This window comes from Chelon labrosus, assembly GCF_963514085.1.
Source record: "Chelon labrosus genome assembly, chromosome: 14".
NCBI classification, from domain to species: Eukaryota; Metazoa; Chordata; class Actinopteri; order Mugiliformes; family Mugilidae; genus Chelon; species Chelon labrosus.
The window spans coordinates 10913579-10932004 of record NC_140347.1 but is presented as its reverse complement, the minus strand read 5'-3'; the positions used below and the strand labels follow the sequence as shown (position 1 = coordinate 10932004).

Sequence of the window (18426 nt, the reverse complement as noted above, 5' to 3'; positions counted from 1 at the left end):
TGAGTGGGTTCTCTCCGGGTACTCCGGCTTCCTCCCACTGACCAAAGACATGCTGGGTTCTAAATTGGCCGTGAGTGTGAATAGTTGTCTGTCTCTCTGTGTTAGCCCTGCCATAGACTGGCGACCTGTCCAGGGTGTACCCCACCTCCCACCCGATGACCGCTGGGATACGCTTCAGCAGACCCTGCAACCCTTAACAGAAACAAGTGATTACAGAAGAACAAAGGCAGCAAAATTTTTTTATAAAACCTTTGTAATGAAAGTAGACGACAAGAGACGAAAGACTAAGGGCACCATGACCATGACGGACGTAGATATATCTGTTCATCCTGTTTGACCGTCTACCATCTATTGCAGGTGTTTGCCTTAGCAAGGGACATTCTTTGGCCTCTAAATTCTCCAAATGAAGCAAGAAGGCTAGCCTCGTACAGAAACTTTGTGGTGCTGACTATTGCAAAAATCACTTTTCATGAACATGTTCTTATAAACGAGATGTTCACCAAGTTGATGACATTGACTTATGACATGTTTGAACAGTTTCTCGACATGCTTGTAGAAGCAGGCCTCCCCAAAGGTAATTTTAATTAACTTGATGCTTCAGTCTCATATTGCTTTAGGCTGGAGTTGAGACGCCGCTGTTCAATTAACTATGCATTTCCTTGTTTTCTTTGGACCTGAACAAAAAAAAGCCTGTTCATCTGTCTCTCTCTCTTTCTTCTCGTCTTTCAGTTTGTCAGTATCTGCCTCTAAGTGGGTGTCAGATTGCGTGCCTGCTCACCCATCTCTCCCTCTGGTCCTCATAGTAGCTTCACAGCCAAACAGGGTGGAGGGAGTGAGTCACGTCCTTGGAGACTCAAGTTGTTGTTGCAGGATCATGTTATTGAGCGAGTCATTACTCGGCACATGATGGGTCGCACCACTGGCCGAAGATGCTCTCATATAGTGTTGTGTGCTTTGATTTGATTTTGACATTCATGCACCTCATCAGACAGCATTACAGAGCGCTTCTCTCTCTCTGTCTCTCAGTGTCATGTTGCTTGCATACATGGAGAAGCTCTGTGGTTAAAAGCGAGATGGTTAATTTGCTTTGTCTTCCATGCTTTCAAAGAGCAATCATCCCTTTTAGAAAGCCTCAGATGATGGTAAAGTAGCCTGCCTTTCGAGCCTGGAAGTCGGCCCAAAGTTCGCCCGCCTACAAAAATATTTGTGGGGTAAGTTTGGTCCGGAGTCGCTCTGTTTGGAATTCACTATGCATTCCAAAGATTGGGCCAATCACATTGTTAAGGTGGGCAGAAGAGTAACAACAGCATAGTTGTACAGGTCATCTGAGTTCTGTTGAGTTGACTTAGTTCACAACAAAATGTCTGCCTTATGGAGAAGCAAGATGTTTAAATTCCGCTATCACGTCTGTTATAAAAGAAAGTTGAAGCAAAATAACTTAAGATCATGACCAGTTAAAAGTGATCAAGGATTCTGTCACATAATTTGTTGCTCTGATTGGTTGTAGAACTATCCAATGGGGTGCCATGTTATTGGTTAATACTAGGGGTTTTTAAAGTCGACTAACATGTGGTGAAAGTTGAGTCGACATCGAGCGTCTCACACAAAGGAAATTCCAGAGGCTTATCTGCCAAGTTTACGGCCGTAGCCGACGTCAACACCATAAACACCCGTCAGTCTCACACTTGTAATATGCGGCTCTCGCTCTGAAAACTCTCTACCATAACTTCCGTTTCTCGCGTGGTGCATTCACTGACATCATGGACGAAAACAAAACACGCTCTACAACCATGGCAACAATGTCAACTAATAGAACTCAACAGAACTGAACATGAATCATACTGTGCGCTGCAGATATGTAGGCCATAGCCTACTTAAACAATAGCATTTAATAGTTCTCTAGTGTATTGTAAGATGGGATAGTGTAGCCAGGATAAAAAAATAAATAAAAATACTGTATTTCTCTGAAGCCTTTTCTGTTTATACCATAATAACTTGGACAATGAAATTCACCAACATATTGTTGATTGTTGAGGCGGCACAGTGGGGTGATGGTTAGCATTGATACCTCACAGCAAGAAGGTTCCGGGTACTCCGGATTCCTCCAACCGTCCAAAGACACGCTCGTTAGGTTCATTGGTGATTCTAAATTGGCCGTAATTAGCCCTGTGATAGCCCTGTCCAGGGTGTACCCCACCTCTCACCCGATGACAGCAACCCCTACAGAAGAGGAATGAATGAATGAATTGTTGATGTGCAGCCTCCTTTTCTTTGTTACTCCAGGACGTTTGGCGAAGTTGCTAATTGACTGTCATTGAGAAGATTTGGGCCGTTCCTCTGCTAGTGTTAGTGGATGCCTTTTTTTCCGATGAGTGTGCATTAGTAGTACCTTTGTTGTATTTCAGGACTGACATGTCACGTCAGGTATTTCCACACACTTGAGGAACCGTTGCTAGTTTGCTGCAATGACCCACTGGGCTCCTCACCAGTCATCTCTGAGTCATCTGTGTTGCTATTGTCATGTGATCGACGACTAAACAACTTAACAACGACGAAACATCATACATTATCAGATGAAATTATTTACCACTGTTCAACACAGCCCCTGGTTCATGTTTTAACTTTTTAGAAAGAGGTATTTAAAATGTGATCATTTTCCGTGGAGAAAGTGTGATTTGGTACACCGGCTTAGAAAGGGAAATTGGACGTTGGTAATGGAAAAAACAAAATGGTCTGTTTGTTTTGTCTTTATCATGTGTAATTCAGTTCAAGCAGATATATTGTGTGTGTGCAAACGGAAGGGCAAACCCAGACATTAGGTGATTCACATGGTCTGATTGATTATCCGTGGGATTATCGCTTTATTGTTGCTTTCAGACACACAACAGCATTTACATAGACGGCAACAAAACCAGCCGTTTCAAGGATAAAGGAACTCCAGATTTGTAAACAGGGGAGCATTAATCTAACTTTTCATTCTGTGACCCTCAAACACAGGATTCTCTGTCAGCTTACCCAGAGGCGTCACTCCCTCACCACACAAGTCTTCTGTGTTTCATAGCCCAGGATCACTGTCAGCTTCTGATCCAATAATCTTTCTCGTTTCTCACCATTCACTCTGAGCATTATGTTGACACTTCAGAGTAATAAAAAAAAAAGCTGCCTTTGTTGTGCCGAAAGGTTTCTCTCCACGTAGCCTGCAGCTGTTGGTTGTTTGTTGGACTCAAACGTAGATTGTGCAAGGCGTCTTTAGATGTTCGCATCGAAACTTCCGGAAGTTAGCAACGATTCTGCCACACCTTGGTAAAACATTGTAACCCCACTCCCAACAATGTTCTTGTACACGTTGTAGTCTGATAATAACCCCTGACTCTTGGACTCTTGGTTCTCCACACCTTTTTGTAGTGGTTATGATGGTGAAAAATACACGTTTTACTTTTTTATCTCTCCACGCCAGCAATGACCATGACCGGAAGCTTTACGCTTTTAGTTTGTTCGTTCATTCATCCCGTCCTCTTCTTCAAATCTGGCTTATTCCCTCAGACTAAAAGATAAAGTGATTATAAATTGGTGATCACAAAATAGGGTTTTGGTCATAACTCAAATTATATACTACTAAATACTATAATTAAGTTATATCTCAAGGAAAACCAGTGCGAATTCATTTGTTTTTCTCATAATAGTCACTGTCGTAAGTGTGATACAGACCAGTAATGATGTGGTGTACAAAGGTCAACTTAGTGTACGCTACAATATAAATGTCAACTGCAACTTGACTAGTTAACTGAGGCAAAACCCGCTGTGCTGTGCAACTCTAGCTCCCGTTGTATTTTTGAAGCAGCAGCAAAGTGACTACAGATGTCTGATCTGGATTGTTTTAGTGACAAAGCAGACTTGTTTAAATGTTTGTGCAGTCATGTGCGTTACACGAATACCTTCTGTAGCTGTATGTAGGCCACGCAACTTTGCAGAACTGCCCTTTTCACATGTATGGAATGCAGGTGGGAGTGAGTCCCTCCCACCTCTATTTCCCAATTTCCCAGCAGAGTGGTGCCTCAACTCACATCACTATAAGTTGGTCTTGCTCGAGAAATCTTTGAGACTTGCCCGGCAGAACAAAGGAGCCTTTGTGCCTCGCAAAACCACCGCTCTTCGTTTAGCAAACTGTGCAGTTCAGCAACTGGCATGCGACATGCAGTCGAGTTGAGGCGGGAAGGGTGGAGAGGCTGGTTTGGCTGCAACGCGATTTTGGGTTTCCAGCGTAAATGGTCAGGGTTTTGATTTGTTTTTCCATGTTGATATACACCTTGAGAATATAAGGCATGTCTACTCTCTTAATTATGGGTGGTGATTTCAATCGGATCTTTTAGGCTTATAAAAATATAATTATATATTCCAGAGACCTCATAACAAAAAGATATTTGGCATTTGTCAATGCTCTGGTTGGCCCAGGAGTCGAACCTAGAACTCTGCTGCTCTGAGCCATGTAGTATGTCCCCTAATTATTAGGCCATTTAGTTGCCTCAGACCATTGTTGTCCAGTAAACCCATCACTCAGAGCTCAAGTTTTTGAATTGCGATCCTCTACAGATGTAGAAATTTAGTAGTCAGGACCAATACTGTACCAGTGATATTCCACGATTTTGGATACCAGATTTGATACTACATAAATACACCAAACAGACATAACATTATGACCACCTTACTAATATTGTGTAGGTCTCCCTTGCGCCTCTAAAACAGTTGTGATTCATCAGATGATGCACATGGGCCTTCTGAGGGTGTCCTGTGGTGTCTGGCAACAGGATGTTGTCAGTGGGGGCCTTTGGGTCCTATGGGTTGAGGGGAGGGGCCTCTGTGGATCATCCCACAGATACTTGATCAGTTTTGGATCGAGTGAATTTGGAGGCCAGGTCAACACCTTTTGCTGTTTTTCATGTTTTTCTTGAGTTGTTCCTGAAGTGTTTTTGTGGCTGCATCCTGCTGGGGATGGCTGCTGCCATCAAGGAGTGTCATTGCTATGGGGTGGGGGTGTCTGGTCTAGTCTAGGTGGGTGCTACACGTCTAAGTAACATCCACATGAATGCCAGGTGTGATGAAGGTCTTTTTCGTTATTACCAAACTACCGTTTATAGCCAGAGCTTGCCTCTTGTGGTTGGATCCCTCATTGTGCATGTTAAAATCCGGGTCTGAACTGGGCCAGAGACCCGTGGCAATCCGAAACGGGCGGCAAGTTGCATAATACCCACCGATGGCTCACAGCCTTTGAACCCCTGTGACAGAAACAGACTGTGTTTAGATAATGCTTGAGCAACCTGGGCAAATCCTCTGCTAGCCGGTTGTGTGAGGTGATCTGACCAGCTTAGGTGGAGTTAATTAGCGGATTATGGATGGCACAGTCAAGGTATAATTAAAAACAGGAACCCAACTTCCAGTTCCAGGCTGCCGGTTAATCGTTTTTAGCTTGTGAGGAAGAAAATCAAAGCCATAGGGTAGTCTGAATGTTGAGGACATTATTTTTGACATCAAATTTGGTACAAATGTCGACATATTCTTAGATTTTATTGCTACCAACGATGATGTAATTGTCCTCAGATGTGTGGGTAGTTTCAATCGTGTAGTGGTTGCTTTATTTCCACGGCCTCCATTTGATATCAAGGTCTTGATTGATGATTATTGTATAAATCCCGTCTCCCACCTGCTCCTGTTTCACATCTGCTCCCTCCGCTAAGTTTGACCTTCATGAATTGAGACATTGTTCACGAATTTCATCATTCTTACAAACATGGGTCTTGTTTTCCCTGCTGGGTCACAATAGCTTTTGTTCAGCTAAAATATCCTGCCCTCATAAATATTCTCTTTTTCCTCTCTGCCATAGCAGCACATGTGGGCACTGGAGATTGTTTTTTTGTTAGCCGTCTTCAATGGGAAGATAAGCGCGCAGTCACAGTGTGCCAGTAATAATGATCTACTCTAAGGAAATGACTCTTTTAGTATTGTATTATTCATCTTTTCTCCCGTCTCCATCTCATGTGTGTTTTCCGACCCACACTGGCCATTCTTCCGCGGCGTGCCGATCACTGTACAAACAGGAACATATTTTAGTTGTATTTGTAGAGGGTGGAGGCTGAAGAGCGCCAATATACGGTTGCTAGGAGTAAAATGACCGCCGGTGTCTCGCCGTCAGTCGAAGGGAAGAGCTTTTAGCCGCGGTTAAGATTCAGCTAACAAAACGACATGTGGTGAACAGCCTAGACGCTTTCATCTGCTGCAGTGAATGAACTGAGCTACAGTCAGTGTATGTGTCTAGTCCTCTTCTGGTGTGAAATATAATTCGTGCTCGATCTAGAACAATCACACTTGGGCTGTAGACCGCAGTCCAGTCAGCAGTATTTATACACACACTAACTCCAGCAGCCACCACCGCCGCCGCCGCCGCCGCTACTGTGGTGCCTCGCTGAGCCGGTGGCCGCCGCTCTGTTCATTCTAGAGGGAGAAGGCTTTGGCGTGTCTCGTCTCCCTGCAGACAGAGCTGCAGTGTTTGTCTCTAACGTGGTGGCAGGCACAGAGCAGCCTGCAGTGGATTTATCGACCCGCTGCTCGCCAGCCGCATGAGAAAAGTCATTAATCAGTCCTCAGGAGCCGGATGATCCAGGGCAGCGGTGTTTTTCTTGTGGGCTTTTCTTGCTCACGAGACGTTCCGCCGGTTTGACAAACCCGTGAGACGCAGCGCTGTTCTGAACCCCGTTGTTTTTTGTAGTGTTGTTTTAGTTATAGTCACGTGTTGTTAAATGTAAACTTTAGCCCAGCTTTTGGAGTATTATGTGCAGTTTCGTACAGATAACAAGAAACAACGGAGAGAACGAAAACGCAAGACTGATTTCTAGTTGGTTACAAACTATAGAAGCTATGGTCGTCATCTGAGCGCGGCATCACATGGAGCTAGTCTGGTTTTAGTCAGCAGTTCATGCATTCATTCGTTCAATTCAAGTCTTCTTTGGGGATGTAACAGCAGTACGTGTGTAAGAGGCTGTGCAACGTTTGGTTAGTAGTAGTAGTAAATCCAATTAAATATTGTACTTCAGTGCTTCACACATAGAATAAAATGCACAAATTCCAATCGCCTATTCTAGTTGGGGTGCACGATAATTATCGGTCCGATATCTGGAAATGATGACGTCATTCCGATAAGTCCGATGTCATAACAAATGGCCCCGGTAATATATAATATATATTTCTGGCAGTATCGGGTGTGAGTGGTTGTTTTAATCAATCGCTCCAACTCCCACATGAGACCTGAACGGCCTGAAGTGAATGCTGCGTTCAAGTGGCATCGGTATAATCGGAAAAACTACGTTCTGGCTGAAAAAAAAAAATCATTAAAATACTCCCTCATGTCGGAAAACAACTCGTCAACTCGGTCATGATTTTGGTAGTAGCTGCCATTACCCAGGATGTTACACATAAACCACAGAAACTTAAAAGGCCGGAAAAACAACTCTCAAACTGGGAACAGGGAACTTCCGTCACCACTTGAATGCAGCACAACGTGCATACGTTTGTAAACAAACAACATGGCGGCGGCGGCGGTGGCGGTGTGGGACTTTTTAAAAGTTTCCGAGGATGACTTTTCTCTGGCTGTTTGTGATAACTGTTTAAAGAAAGTGCCACGAGGTGGAAAAACCAGCACCAGCTTTAATACCTCGAAGACGAAAAGTCATTTGAAACATAGCTAACGATTTGACGAGGTTTTGAAGGCGTATGAGGACGCCAGCACGGCTAAAGAAGGTAGCAAGCTAGCCGGAAAGAAGACACCTGGACTTGGACTTTTCATCTGAAAAAAATAAAATAAAATATCTTCATTTTAAGATTCAAAACAGTTTCTGATTTTGTTTATAGAATTGATGTCATGATATGTCACTTTTGCTCATTAGTCTTCCTCATCTTCAGGTATGTTATCGGTTATCGGCATCGGTATCGGCCTTTGGAAGCGGAAAGTTATCGGTATCGTTTTTTAAAAAAAGTTATCGTGCATCCCTGTATTCTAGAAAGTGGAAGGCCGCAGAGAGGCACCTACTCTGGGTAGCAATCTGTCAGTGGGAGCAGTTGGGACACTTGGCACATGCAGAGACAACGGGGACACCCTCCCCATCCCTCCTCCCTCTTACTGCTGGGGGCCCAGTAGGACTGTCAACATTTGGAAGCGAGGCAGCTGCTTCGTCCCTCTTGGCCTCAACACGGGCGGTGAGATGGGGAAATTCTCACTGTGTTCTTTGGCCGTTTAAAACGCAGCAGGAGCCAAAAGTAGAACTGAAACCTACGCACTTCATTTAGATGGACATGTAGATATTTCACTGGAGAAAAAAAATAAATAAACAAGCACGACCTTGCTGGCAGCAGTTCTTACATATTAGTCAGTGAACGTTCAGCTAAAGAAAATGCATTGTGAAATGAGAAAGTAAAAGTTGCATGCTTGAATGTATGTCTGGGTGAGGCGAGGAGGAAGTTGTGGGAGCAGTGGGTATGTTTTACAGTGAGTAGTGTCATTTCTGTAAGATTGGTTTATACCAAGATAAGATAAGATAAGGCTTCGGTCTAACCATCACCTGAGAACATCTTTTAATAGGCGTCCTCTTTTAGACCCCAGACGCAGGCATCATGTGAATTTCAAGTGTCGCTGCGGTGATCAAGTGACCTGTAAGCACTCGTCGGGTCACGAGCAGCTTCATTAAAACTGGACCGGGCCGTCCTGGCCAGGATCAGCAAATATGTGGAGCCCTTCCAGCAAGTGCTTTCTATCCGAGGCCTTTACAAAAACATGACCTATTTCATTCAGAAAGTGGGCAAACAGCCACGTCGTTTATTCCTGCGCTGCTGATACTCGTTCTCTCATTAGATTTTAAATTATCTTTGCATTTTTAGGGTATTCTGTTGACTTGAGCACGTCTCGTCATCAGCGTGTCAGTGTCTTTTAGACAAACGAACGAGTATTTTCTGCTGCTGACCTTTTTGCAGCTGAATGCCCACAGCCCTCCATCCCTTCACATGCCTGGTAGTGTATAAAAGTGACTCACAGGATGTTTTGGTCATGGAAACTTTTCATGCAGGACACCTGGCTTTCTTTTTTTTTTGTCTGGCCAAGGCTGGATTACAGATGTGTGATTGAAGCCTGCAGTTGCATTTCCCAGGACTTATGTTCTCGTATCGGCAGCTTGCAAATGTCAAATCTCAACGTAAATCCTTGTGGAAACATGTTTTATTTACCGCTAAGATAAGTGTATCAGTAATGCATTGATACGGGTTTAGAGGCCAGCGTCTCTTCTCTGCTTTGTCATCATGTAAAATGTGGGACGTGTTTTTGTAACTTCATATTGCCTTTGGCAGTAGGTCAACGAATCACTGCCATGGTGGTTGGGCTCCGGCCGTTTACACTACATCTATTTCTTTGCTCTTAATACGCCAACATACCTGCAGTAATTCAGCTGAGCAATTTGTCACCGCTGTCTAATAACGACAACGTGAGCAATGTTGGAACTTTCCCAGGCAGACAGTAAGGTCTCACGTTGTACGTCAACAGGATACGCGTCTGTGACTGGCTGCTGGCTGCCGCTGCTGCATATCTCAATGCTAATTGGGTGTGCTGTAGTCGCACAGAGATGAAATAAACCGAGTGCAACGGTGTGGCTCACTGATTTGTATTTACCGTAGACTGCGCATAAAGTAGGACAAGGTGCCGCAACTTCCTTCCACTTTGCAAAAGAAATTAGTGGTGCCATCTTACTTCCTTTTTGATAGCTGGAAATGTTTACTGAAGCTAGATTTATGCATCTGCATTAGATTTACATGCAAGGTAAGTAGCAGAGCTGTACCCTGTGCCGTAGCCTACATCTAATAAAGCTTTCTGTATTGTGTATTCTACTCTGGACATATTTCCTAGTACCTGTTACTCAATATTTAATAGCTACCACTCCCTACAGAAGCCACTCAGTTCCAGTCGCCGTTATGTCAAGTACACTGGAAGCCCAGACTCTTTTACTCTATTACACTTCTCTATTGTTGCTATTGTTTGTTTTCTCCGATAACATAGGAAATAGGCGCTCAACAAAGGGTAGGAGCCCTCTGGTTGGACGTCAGCACACCAATCAGAAGGCCTTATGAACTTATGTGTGATGGTTCTGGTGTTTGTGTTATGAGTTGTGTTCATGTTTCATGTTTTCCAGTTTCCTGTTTTATTTTGTTAAGATCTTGATTTCCTGTTGTCACTCCCCGTGTTTCCCCACGTTTGATTAGGTCATTGGTTTCCTCCTTGTGTTGTCCTGATTTGTGTCACCAGTCATTCTGTTATGGATATTCAAGGGGAGGTAGGACCCAAAATGCTGGACAATAAGTGGCGAGGCAGGAGTAGGCAAAAACTGGTGTCTAATTAAACAAAAGGAAACCCAAAGCGCTGCTGAGAGGCAGGAATTACAAAAAAACAAAAATCAAAAACATTCATCTCTAGTCTCGTGTTACAGTTTTTGTCCTTTTTGAAAGTTTTTGATTTTTGTTTTTTTGTAATTCATGCTTCTCAGCAGCGATTTGGGCGAGTAACAACAGGAAATCAAGATCTTAACAAAATAAAACAGGAAACTGGAAAACATGAAACATGAACAAAACTCAAAACACGAACACAGGAGTAACAAAACTAGAACCACCACATTATGAGCGTAACTGTAGAATATAATTTGCTGAAACACATTTTGGAGAAGTCATTTTTTTAAACCATAAGTCGGCTATAATTTCTTGGGGAATGCACCAGCCCAGGGGTGATTTTGTGAACCGATGCGTTCAGAAGTCGTGCATAAACGGCAAGCACCAGGAATTAGACCGCAACAATAGTCTAGTATACGGTAAATGTGTCCAGAAGTGTGCTTTGTGGGCGAAAGTGGTTTCGGTGTCACACTAAGTCTGTGTCACCCTTTGTGGCCCTCGCTCCTAAAAGTGGTGCCGCGGGGCTGCAGGCGTAACAGCCCAGGGCTCATTAGCACAATGACCCATTACAGCTCGCGGATTAAGGTTTGTGATTAAACACAAACCTCATTTCCCCATCCGGCGGCCAAATTAAACAGCCCCATTACAATTCCGGCATTGTTCCCCTCCCCGTGCCGTTTTCCGTGCCGAGACTGGACTGGACTGCCTTGGAGGTACAACAGAACGAGAAATATAGTATTTGCGCTGCGCGGTTGATCTGACGTGTATATTTTTTATATGTGTCTGTTTTAGATCAGGAGAACTCGTTGTGTGGGGTGGTCCGTTTTCTGTGCCGCAACCCAAAGGATCTGTCCACAATCAGAAGCAGCTTCCATTGTCTAGAAACCTGCATGCAATAACTGTCAAGGCATATGCTTTCCTCTGCCTACTGATCAAACCCAGTAACACAACAACAACAACAATTAGAGCTTTATAAATAAAATAACAACAAGATGTCCTCATTTCACTTTGGGGGGAAAGTTTTTGTCTCATGTGTTTCTGGTGTTTCAGAACAATTGATGTAAGTCACATGTGCTCAAGAACAACGCCTTTACTTTGCTTTAAACTTTTCATTGTTGAAAGAGTTGGTTGATTGATTACTTGTTTGACAAAAAAACACATGTTTAATTCAGTTTCAGAAAGAATAGTGCCAAAATGTATTTATGTTTGTTTTTTTTCCACTGTTTCTTAGTTATCTTCTGACATATTGATGATCAGACTTTCAAACTAAAACTTAAACAACCATTAGTTGCAATTAAACTGTATATTATCATCAAACAGTGTTGCCAATCTGTCAAACTGCTGCTTTGGTCCAGACGGAAATACCATATTGAAAGTATTCGCTTGCAATGAAATATTGCACAGACATTTATGGTTTCACAAACAATATATCCTAATGACTTCTGTAATACATACGCTTTTCATGTACTTACTGAAATGTTTCCTCGGCCCTTTAACTGGATTGCTGTAGAATCTGGTACAGACTTTCATGATGTCAAGGATGATTTGCAGTAACTAGGATTATCGAACCTTTCAAGGTCACAGTTTGCGTTTGTCCAACAATTTTCTTTATGGTTAGGGTCACGTGCTTTGTGTTTAGTGTTGGTTAGCAAAAGTTAGCATGCTAGGACGGTAAGAGGGCTATCTTTGCATTGTCAAACTTAAAGGGCAATTACCGTTTTTGACAACCTGGACCTTATTTCTGGCATAAAATACGATCGTTTACTCACCCATATAACTTTGGTGTCATTTGGAGTCAGAGAGAGGAACAGCTGGCCAAAGAACAACAACAACCGCTGCACGTCCACAGCAGATAATGCGTTATTTAGAGGCTGCATTTCGGTGCCCCAGTCACTCCCACTATATCGATATATGCGGATCTAAATATCGTCCGAATGACTCTAAATGACACCAAAGTTATATGGGTGAGTAAACAAAGGTATTTTATGCCAGAAATAAGGTCCAGGTTGTAAAAAAACGGTAATTCCCCTTTAAGATTGAGCTCTAACGCCAAGCTGTTAGCATAGCATTTGCGTCTGGACCAAAAAGCTGCACTTGCAAAGACTGCGAGGAGTACAGCCAATGCGTCAGCTGGGTCTTGACCGGGTCAAACTACTATACTCATGAAGCAGGATACACCGAAGTAGGGGCCAGAAGCTGACGGCACCAAACAGCCCTTATTCAAGCTTGTATTGCATATTTACGTTACATTCAAACAGGACTATTTGTGCAATCACCTAGATCTATTACAAGATGAGTTTGAGTTGCCATCAGAGTAGGATAAAAACCAAACAGCAATCCCCAACCAAGATTCCCATAAACATTTGAACTGTAAGGCAAACAGTCCACATTTTAAAAGTCCACAAACCTGAAGTATTAATAATTCAACAGGCTTTTCTAGACACTCAGAGACGCTTTACATAATGACCAACTGGTTGGTAAGAGCAGTATTATAGTCTGTTAAGAAAGCAGCTCTACAAGTAACTCAGGATTACAGGATCGCCAGTGGATTCTCTGAAATTCGAGCCTTTCCCTGTGAGGCGATGACCTGGTTTCAAAGCCAGGAGGTATTTACACAGCTTTAGTTACTCCTGGAGTGTGAACCGGAGTGTGGAAGAATCCTCGATCTGCAGGTTCACTTTGGTGCTTGACTTTGGCAGATATGGCAGGCTCTTGTTTTCATTAGTTAGTGTCTTTGCAGTCACTTCTCCATCTGTGTTAATGTATGTTGAGCCAAGTAGGGTAGTTTTCTTTGACGGATGTTTTTTTTTGACACAAGTCAGCCACGATTCACAGTAAAATGTTTAAAATGGATATGGAGGGTTTTGAAAACAGCAAGCACACTGCAGTCACCACACTGAAAGTTAACCATGCAGGAATGGAGTGCATGAGTTATTGTTTTCTCTGCATCTCACTGTATGTGTAGTACTGTTAACAGTCACGGCAGCGTGTGCTCATGAATAATTCATCCAGTAAGGTGGGATTCACTGTGAGCTGGTTCAGTTCTTGTCTTCCTCTGTGCTGAAATACCCTGCAGACATGGAGGCCTGTCTAAAGGGCACTGACCGATTGATTATGGATTGTGAGTGATGGGCCAGCAAATGGCACAGCGCAAATGGCAGTTGGTGAAATCGGTGAACCAGTTACAAAGACAGAGAAAGAGGCGCTGCTTGAATGCTACGGCACAGCGTGGAGCGTTAACCAGGACGGGAGTCCTCCATTATGCAGCTGCCTCGCCGCTAACCTCCATTAGGCCTTCAGCTGCTGTTACAACCTGGGTCTCACTGATGAACGGAAAGACAGCGCGAGACGTTTCCATGCTGTTCCTTTGAAGCACCATCTTGTATTTTAATTTGGGACAGCTAATCACGGCATTAGGGTGTCTTGGATATGATCCCAATATACTCACGTAGTACAGTTAGTGTTCATTGATCTTATGATATAATTATTAATTAATATATTAACAACTATTTAAATCCATGCTTGAAGTAAGAGGTGGTGTGAGGTAAAGAAAAAGTTCACTGAGGCCAGTACGTTACAGAAGCCATCAATGTCCTTCATGAATAAACACTCATTAATCGTCTATGAAATCATTTAACAAATCACAAAGTCAGTTAGCTCCAGTCATTGTTTTAGTATCTTAAAGGGGAATTACTCACCCATATAACTTTGGTGTCATTTGGAGTCATTTGGACGATATTTAGATCCGCATAGTGGGAGTGAATGGGGCACCGAAACACAGCCTCTAAATAACGCATTATCTGCTGCGAAACTCGTTCATTTCACTAATATTTTGTTATGATATGCTAGTGCTATTCCCCGTTGAGTCCAGAGTTACCTGTTATCTATTCGTGGACGTGCAGCGGTTTGTTGTTCTTTGGCCAGCTGTTCCTCTCTCTGCCTCCGCATCCTCCTTTCAACGAGCTCCTCATCCGTATACTCTGGCTCAAAACGGTAAGGACGTCCATCATAAACAAAGTCGTCGTCCACAACCTTCAGAATCGGAAAAATATTCAGCCATGTTGCAAAAAACTAGCAGTAGCAAATTACAGGTAAACAAGCCGACTATCGTGGGTGTGCGTGGCGCTCAGAGATGACATCATCCAGGTCAGAGGTTAGTAGGTCAATCTACAGACCCTGGATGATGATAACAGGTAACTCCGAAATCAACAGGGAATAGCACTAGCGTATCATAACAAAATATTGGTGAAATGAACGAGTTTCGCGGCAGATAATGTGTTATTTAGAGGATGCGTTTCGGTGCCCCATTCACTCCCACTATATGGATATACGCAGATCTAAATATCGTCCAAACAACTCCAAATGACACCAAAGTTATATGGGTGAGCAAACGATTGTATTTTATGCCAGAAATAAGGTCCAGGTTGTAAAACGGTAATTCCTCTTCAAGTAAAGTTTGTCTGTAAATGCATGAGCACGCTGCTAACAGGAGCTGCAACAAGCTAAGATCTAGTTTAAGAAATACTGAAGTTGCTCACAGGTAACTTAATGAATCCACAGCAATGGTACTTATACATTTTGGAACCATTACACTGAAGGGACAATGGACGCAAAACCTCCGATACTTCTTTCAAGACGAATTCTCCGTGCTTGTCATTTCGGTTTCATTGTTTCCATTAAGGGGTGTATCACGTTTGAGTTTCTTTTTATATAGCGAGAGCGGATTAATAAAACCAGCCATGCTGTTAAGAGGATTATGTCTGCTAATTAAAGTGTCTCATGCCCGGTTCACGTACCTGATGACTCACATCTAAACATTACCTTTGAGGAACGTGGGTGGTTGTCTCGTGTAAAAAGTCTCATTTCAGATGTTAATTACTCTGTGTTATGTGATGTGAATGAATTAATTCACAATACTGTCAAAGGGGCTTTAGTAAGCGCTGTGTATTTCATTACCAGTCTTATTGCTCCTTGTCTTTTTTGGCTGCAGTGCAGGTTTATTTGAAGGAAATTGAGGAGCAGAGGATTTATGCTTATTCGTGCTTGTGTACAGATTGATTTTTCCTCACACTGCTGCACACAATAAGTGGCGTGAAATAAACATTTTTTTTGCACATCCTGTCTTGTTTTATCACTCATTTCTGCCCTGTGTGTCTTCCAGCTTCTACGAGAGCTGAAGCACCCAAATGTGATCGCCCTCCAGAAAGTGTTCCTGTCCCACAGCGACAGAAAGGTGTGGCTGCTCTTTGACTATGCCGAACATGATCTTTGGGTAAGTTCCTCAGCGTGCTATGATGTGAAATGAAATGTCGTATTTACCCTTTATTTTATGGCTGTCTGAAACTAGATTCTACCTTTAGCTGACCTCCTTGACTGTAGACTCGGGCAGATAAAAAGATATTCGTACACATTAATGAATGATTAAAGTCACACTGACATTATTACTGGATCTTTAGACAGACAGATATGTTTTTGTTTGAATTTGCGTGCTTTAAATCACACAACAATGATACTTAAGTTTGCCTTTAGTTTATACAGTGGTGGCCAGACACCACCAGCCAGCAGGCAACTATGTTTTATTACCTTTTCACTATAAATACTGTATATCTTTACCTGCTATTAGCAAACATATTGCCAGACAGCTTTTGGAATTCCTGTTTTCTTTGCGACTGGCCGTCTGCCAATGTGTCCGTCTAGTAAGTTAAACATTCGTATTCGTTTTGCTGTTGTTGGTTTCCCAACCTGGTTCTCAAGCTCCAGCTGTCAGTAAGGTTACACAGTAAAATCACTGTACACCAATCAGGCATAATTGACCATCTTGTGACAGTACAATGTTCTGCTGGGAAACTGTTGGACCTGGCAGTCATTCATTCCTGTGGATGTTACTTAGACATGTAGCATCCACCTAGACCAGACCAGACACCCCCCACCCCATAGCAATGACACTCCTTGATGCACACACACAAAAACGCTTCAGGAACAACTCAAGAAAAAAAAAAAGAACAGCACAAGGTGTTGACCTGGCCTCCAAATTCACTAGATCCCAAACTGATCAAGTATCTGTGGGATGATCCACAGAGGCCCCTCCCCTCAAAGACCCCCCCCCACTAACAACATTCTGTTGCCAGACACCACAGGACGCCCTCAGAAGGCCCATGTCTTGTTTTGGAGACCTACACAATATTAGGAAGGTGGTCACAATGTTATGCCTGGTCGGTGTGCACCTAAGATAGAGGTTCCCACCGTTTAAACCGACGAGACGTGCACAACTGAGGCGAGGCCTTTCTTTCTTTCCCTTTGCAGCACATCATCAAGTTCCACCGGGCCTCGAAGGCCAACAAGAAACCCATGCAGCTGCCCAGGGGGATGGTGAAGTCTCTCCTGTATCAGATCCTGGATGGGATCCATTACCTCCACGCCAACTGGGTGCTCCACCGGGATCTGGTGAGCGGCTATATTAGTTTCACTGCTCCAGTTTCCTTTAACCATCAGCACACACACACACACACACACACACTTCCCCTCTGAGCCGTTTCCAACAGCAACGAGGTTAACACTTCAAATTTAGCTGAACACTTTCTTTTGGCTGTCATTTGTGTAATCATTTTTTCAAGGCAATGGATAATATGTTGAGATGTAGAGAGTAGATTTCTTCTATTAACACGGTTTATAGGGTGGTCTTGTCTTGAATAGTTGCTGTCATGAGTTGCTGATGTAGTGCAGAAATGTAGATTTTGCGCTTGCTAACTTGTGCAAATCAGCCCAGATGCTAATGTTAGCTTCTTCAAGTGATGCTCCAAGTCAAGGGAATATAATTAGAAAACATCTAAACACAGAATTACATGATACGTTTATAATATAACTGAAGTTTAGCATATTTGTTGGACGGTGCTAGCACAACATTAGCTAAAAGGCCTTGACACACCAATTGCTGGTGTTTGGCAGTCGGTTATCGTCTGTGATCCTAGGTTTTGATGTGTGCCACTAGTTGGACCTCTGTCGGCAGCTTTTTAAGCCGTTCACGCACGTGTAACAACAACTGTCACACTGACCCGTTCCAACTACCAGCAGAGCTTTGTTTCTCTCGGTGCAGGTGTTGTTATGTCTCGGTATTATTATGGTTTTGCGACTGCCCGTGCCCGAGGAGCAGAACATCCTGAACTCTGAATGCCGTCTGACTCGTGCGTACCCTTTAACCCAGCCCCGGCGCAAGGGTAATTCCTCTGAGATTATCTCCACTTGGCTTTTCCCACAATGCTTTGGTTCAACAGAGGTTTTCATTCTCTGCAGCAAAGAGTCAGGCGTTCGCGCTTAAGCTGAGTCAGTCCTGCCACTAAACGAGGTTTTTGTTTTTGTTTCCGACCAATGCTTGCAGTATTTGTTGACTGAGCTCGTTGGATTTTTAGCAGAGTTCGGTTCACAAATGTCATAATACACTTGGGCATGCTTCTCTCTGTTTTTTTTGTTTCTTTGTGTTCGGCTTTGTTGCTGAAATGCCGAAATGATATCTCTGCCGGTTCATGGAAGTGGAGATGAACATCTAGAGACATTATTTTCTGGTTTTATTGTGACTGTGTTGCTGCCTTGGATGCAAAACCATAACCTTGACAAAACTGCGTGCATCAAAATCTCAAATCCTCGCTGCCCGTATTTGTCTACATTCTGTAAATGCTCAACCAGACCTAGTATTTAAAGTATTTCTCCTCTGTTCATCTGTCAAACTTGTTATTCTTCAGCTCCAGCCTGTTCTGTCAAAGCGCAGTTGCAGGTTTTTAACAATTTGGAAAATGCTAAAACACCGTCAGGGAATTCTTCGCACTTCAATCCCCGCCCAGAGAGTTCCTGAACCTTCAGAAAGTTGAACCTCTCGAGAGGAGACTTCCTAATCATGAATGTGAAACTACGTCCACGGAACTTCATTTTGACCCTGGTTCCTTTGGCGGAAACATGGGTTCT

At 43.2% G+C, this 18426-nt stretch overlaps 1 protein-coding gene across 1 annotated transcript in view; it reads left to right on the top strand.

The window, feature by feature from the left end:
- The window catches only part of cdk19 (cyclin dependent kinase 19), a 55186-nt gene that overhangs the window by 12238 nt on the left and 24522 nt on the right, over positions 1-18426 (top strand). The window contains exons 3-4 of the mRNA XM_084560608.1: positions 15632-15742; positions 16774-16914. Coding sequence (XP_084416734.1) covers positions 15632-15742; positions 16774-16914 — 252 coding nt within the window. The remainder of the gene's footprint in view (positions 1-15631; positions 15743-16773; positions 16915-18426) is intronic.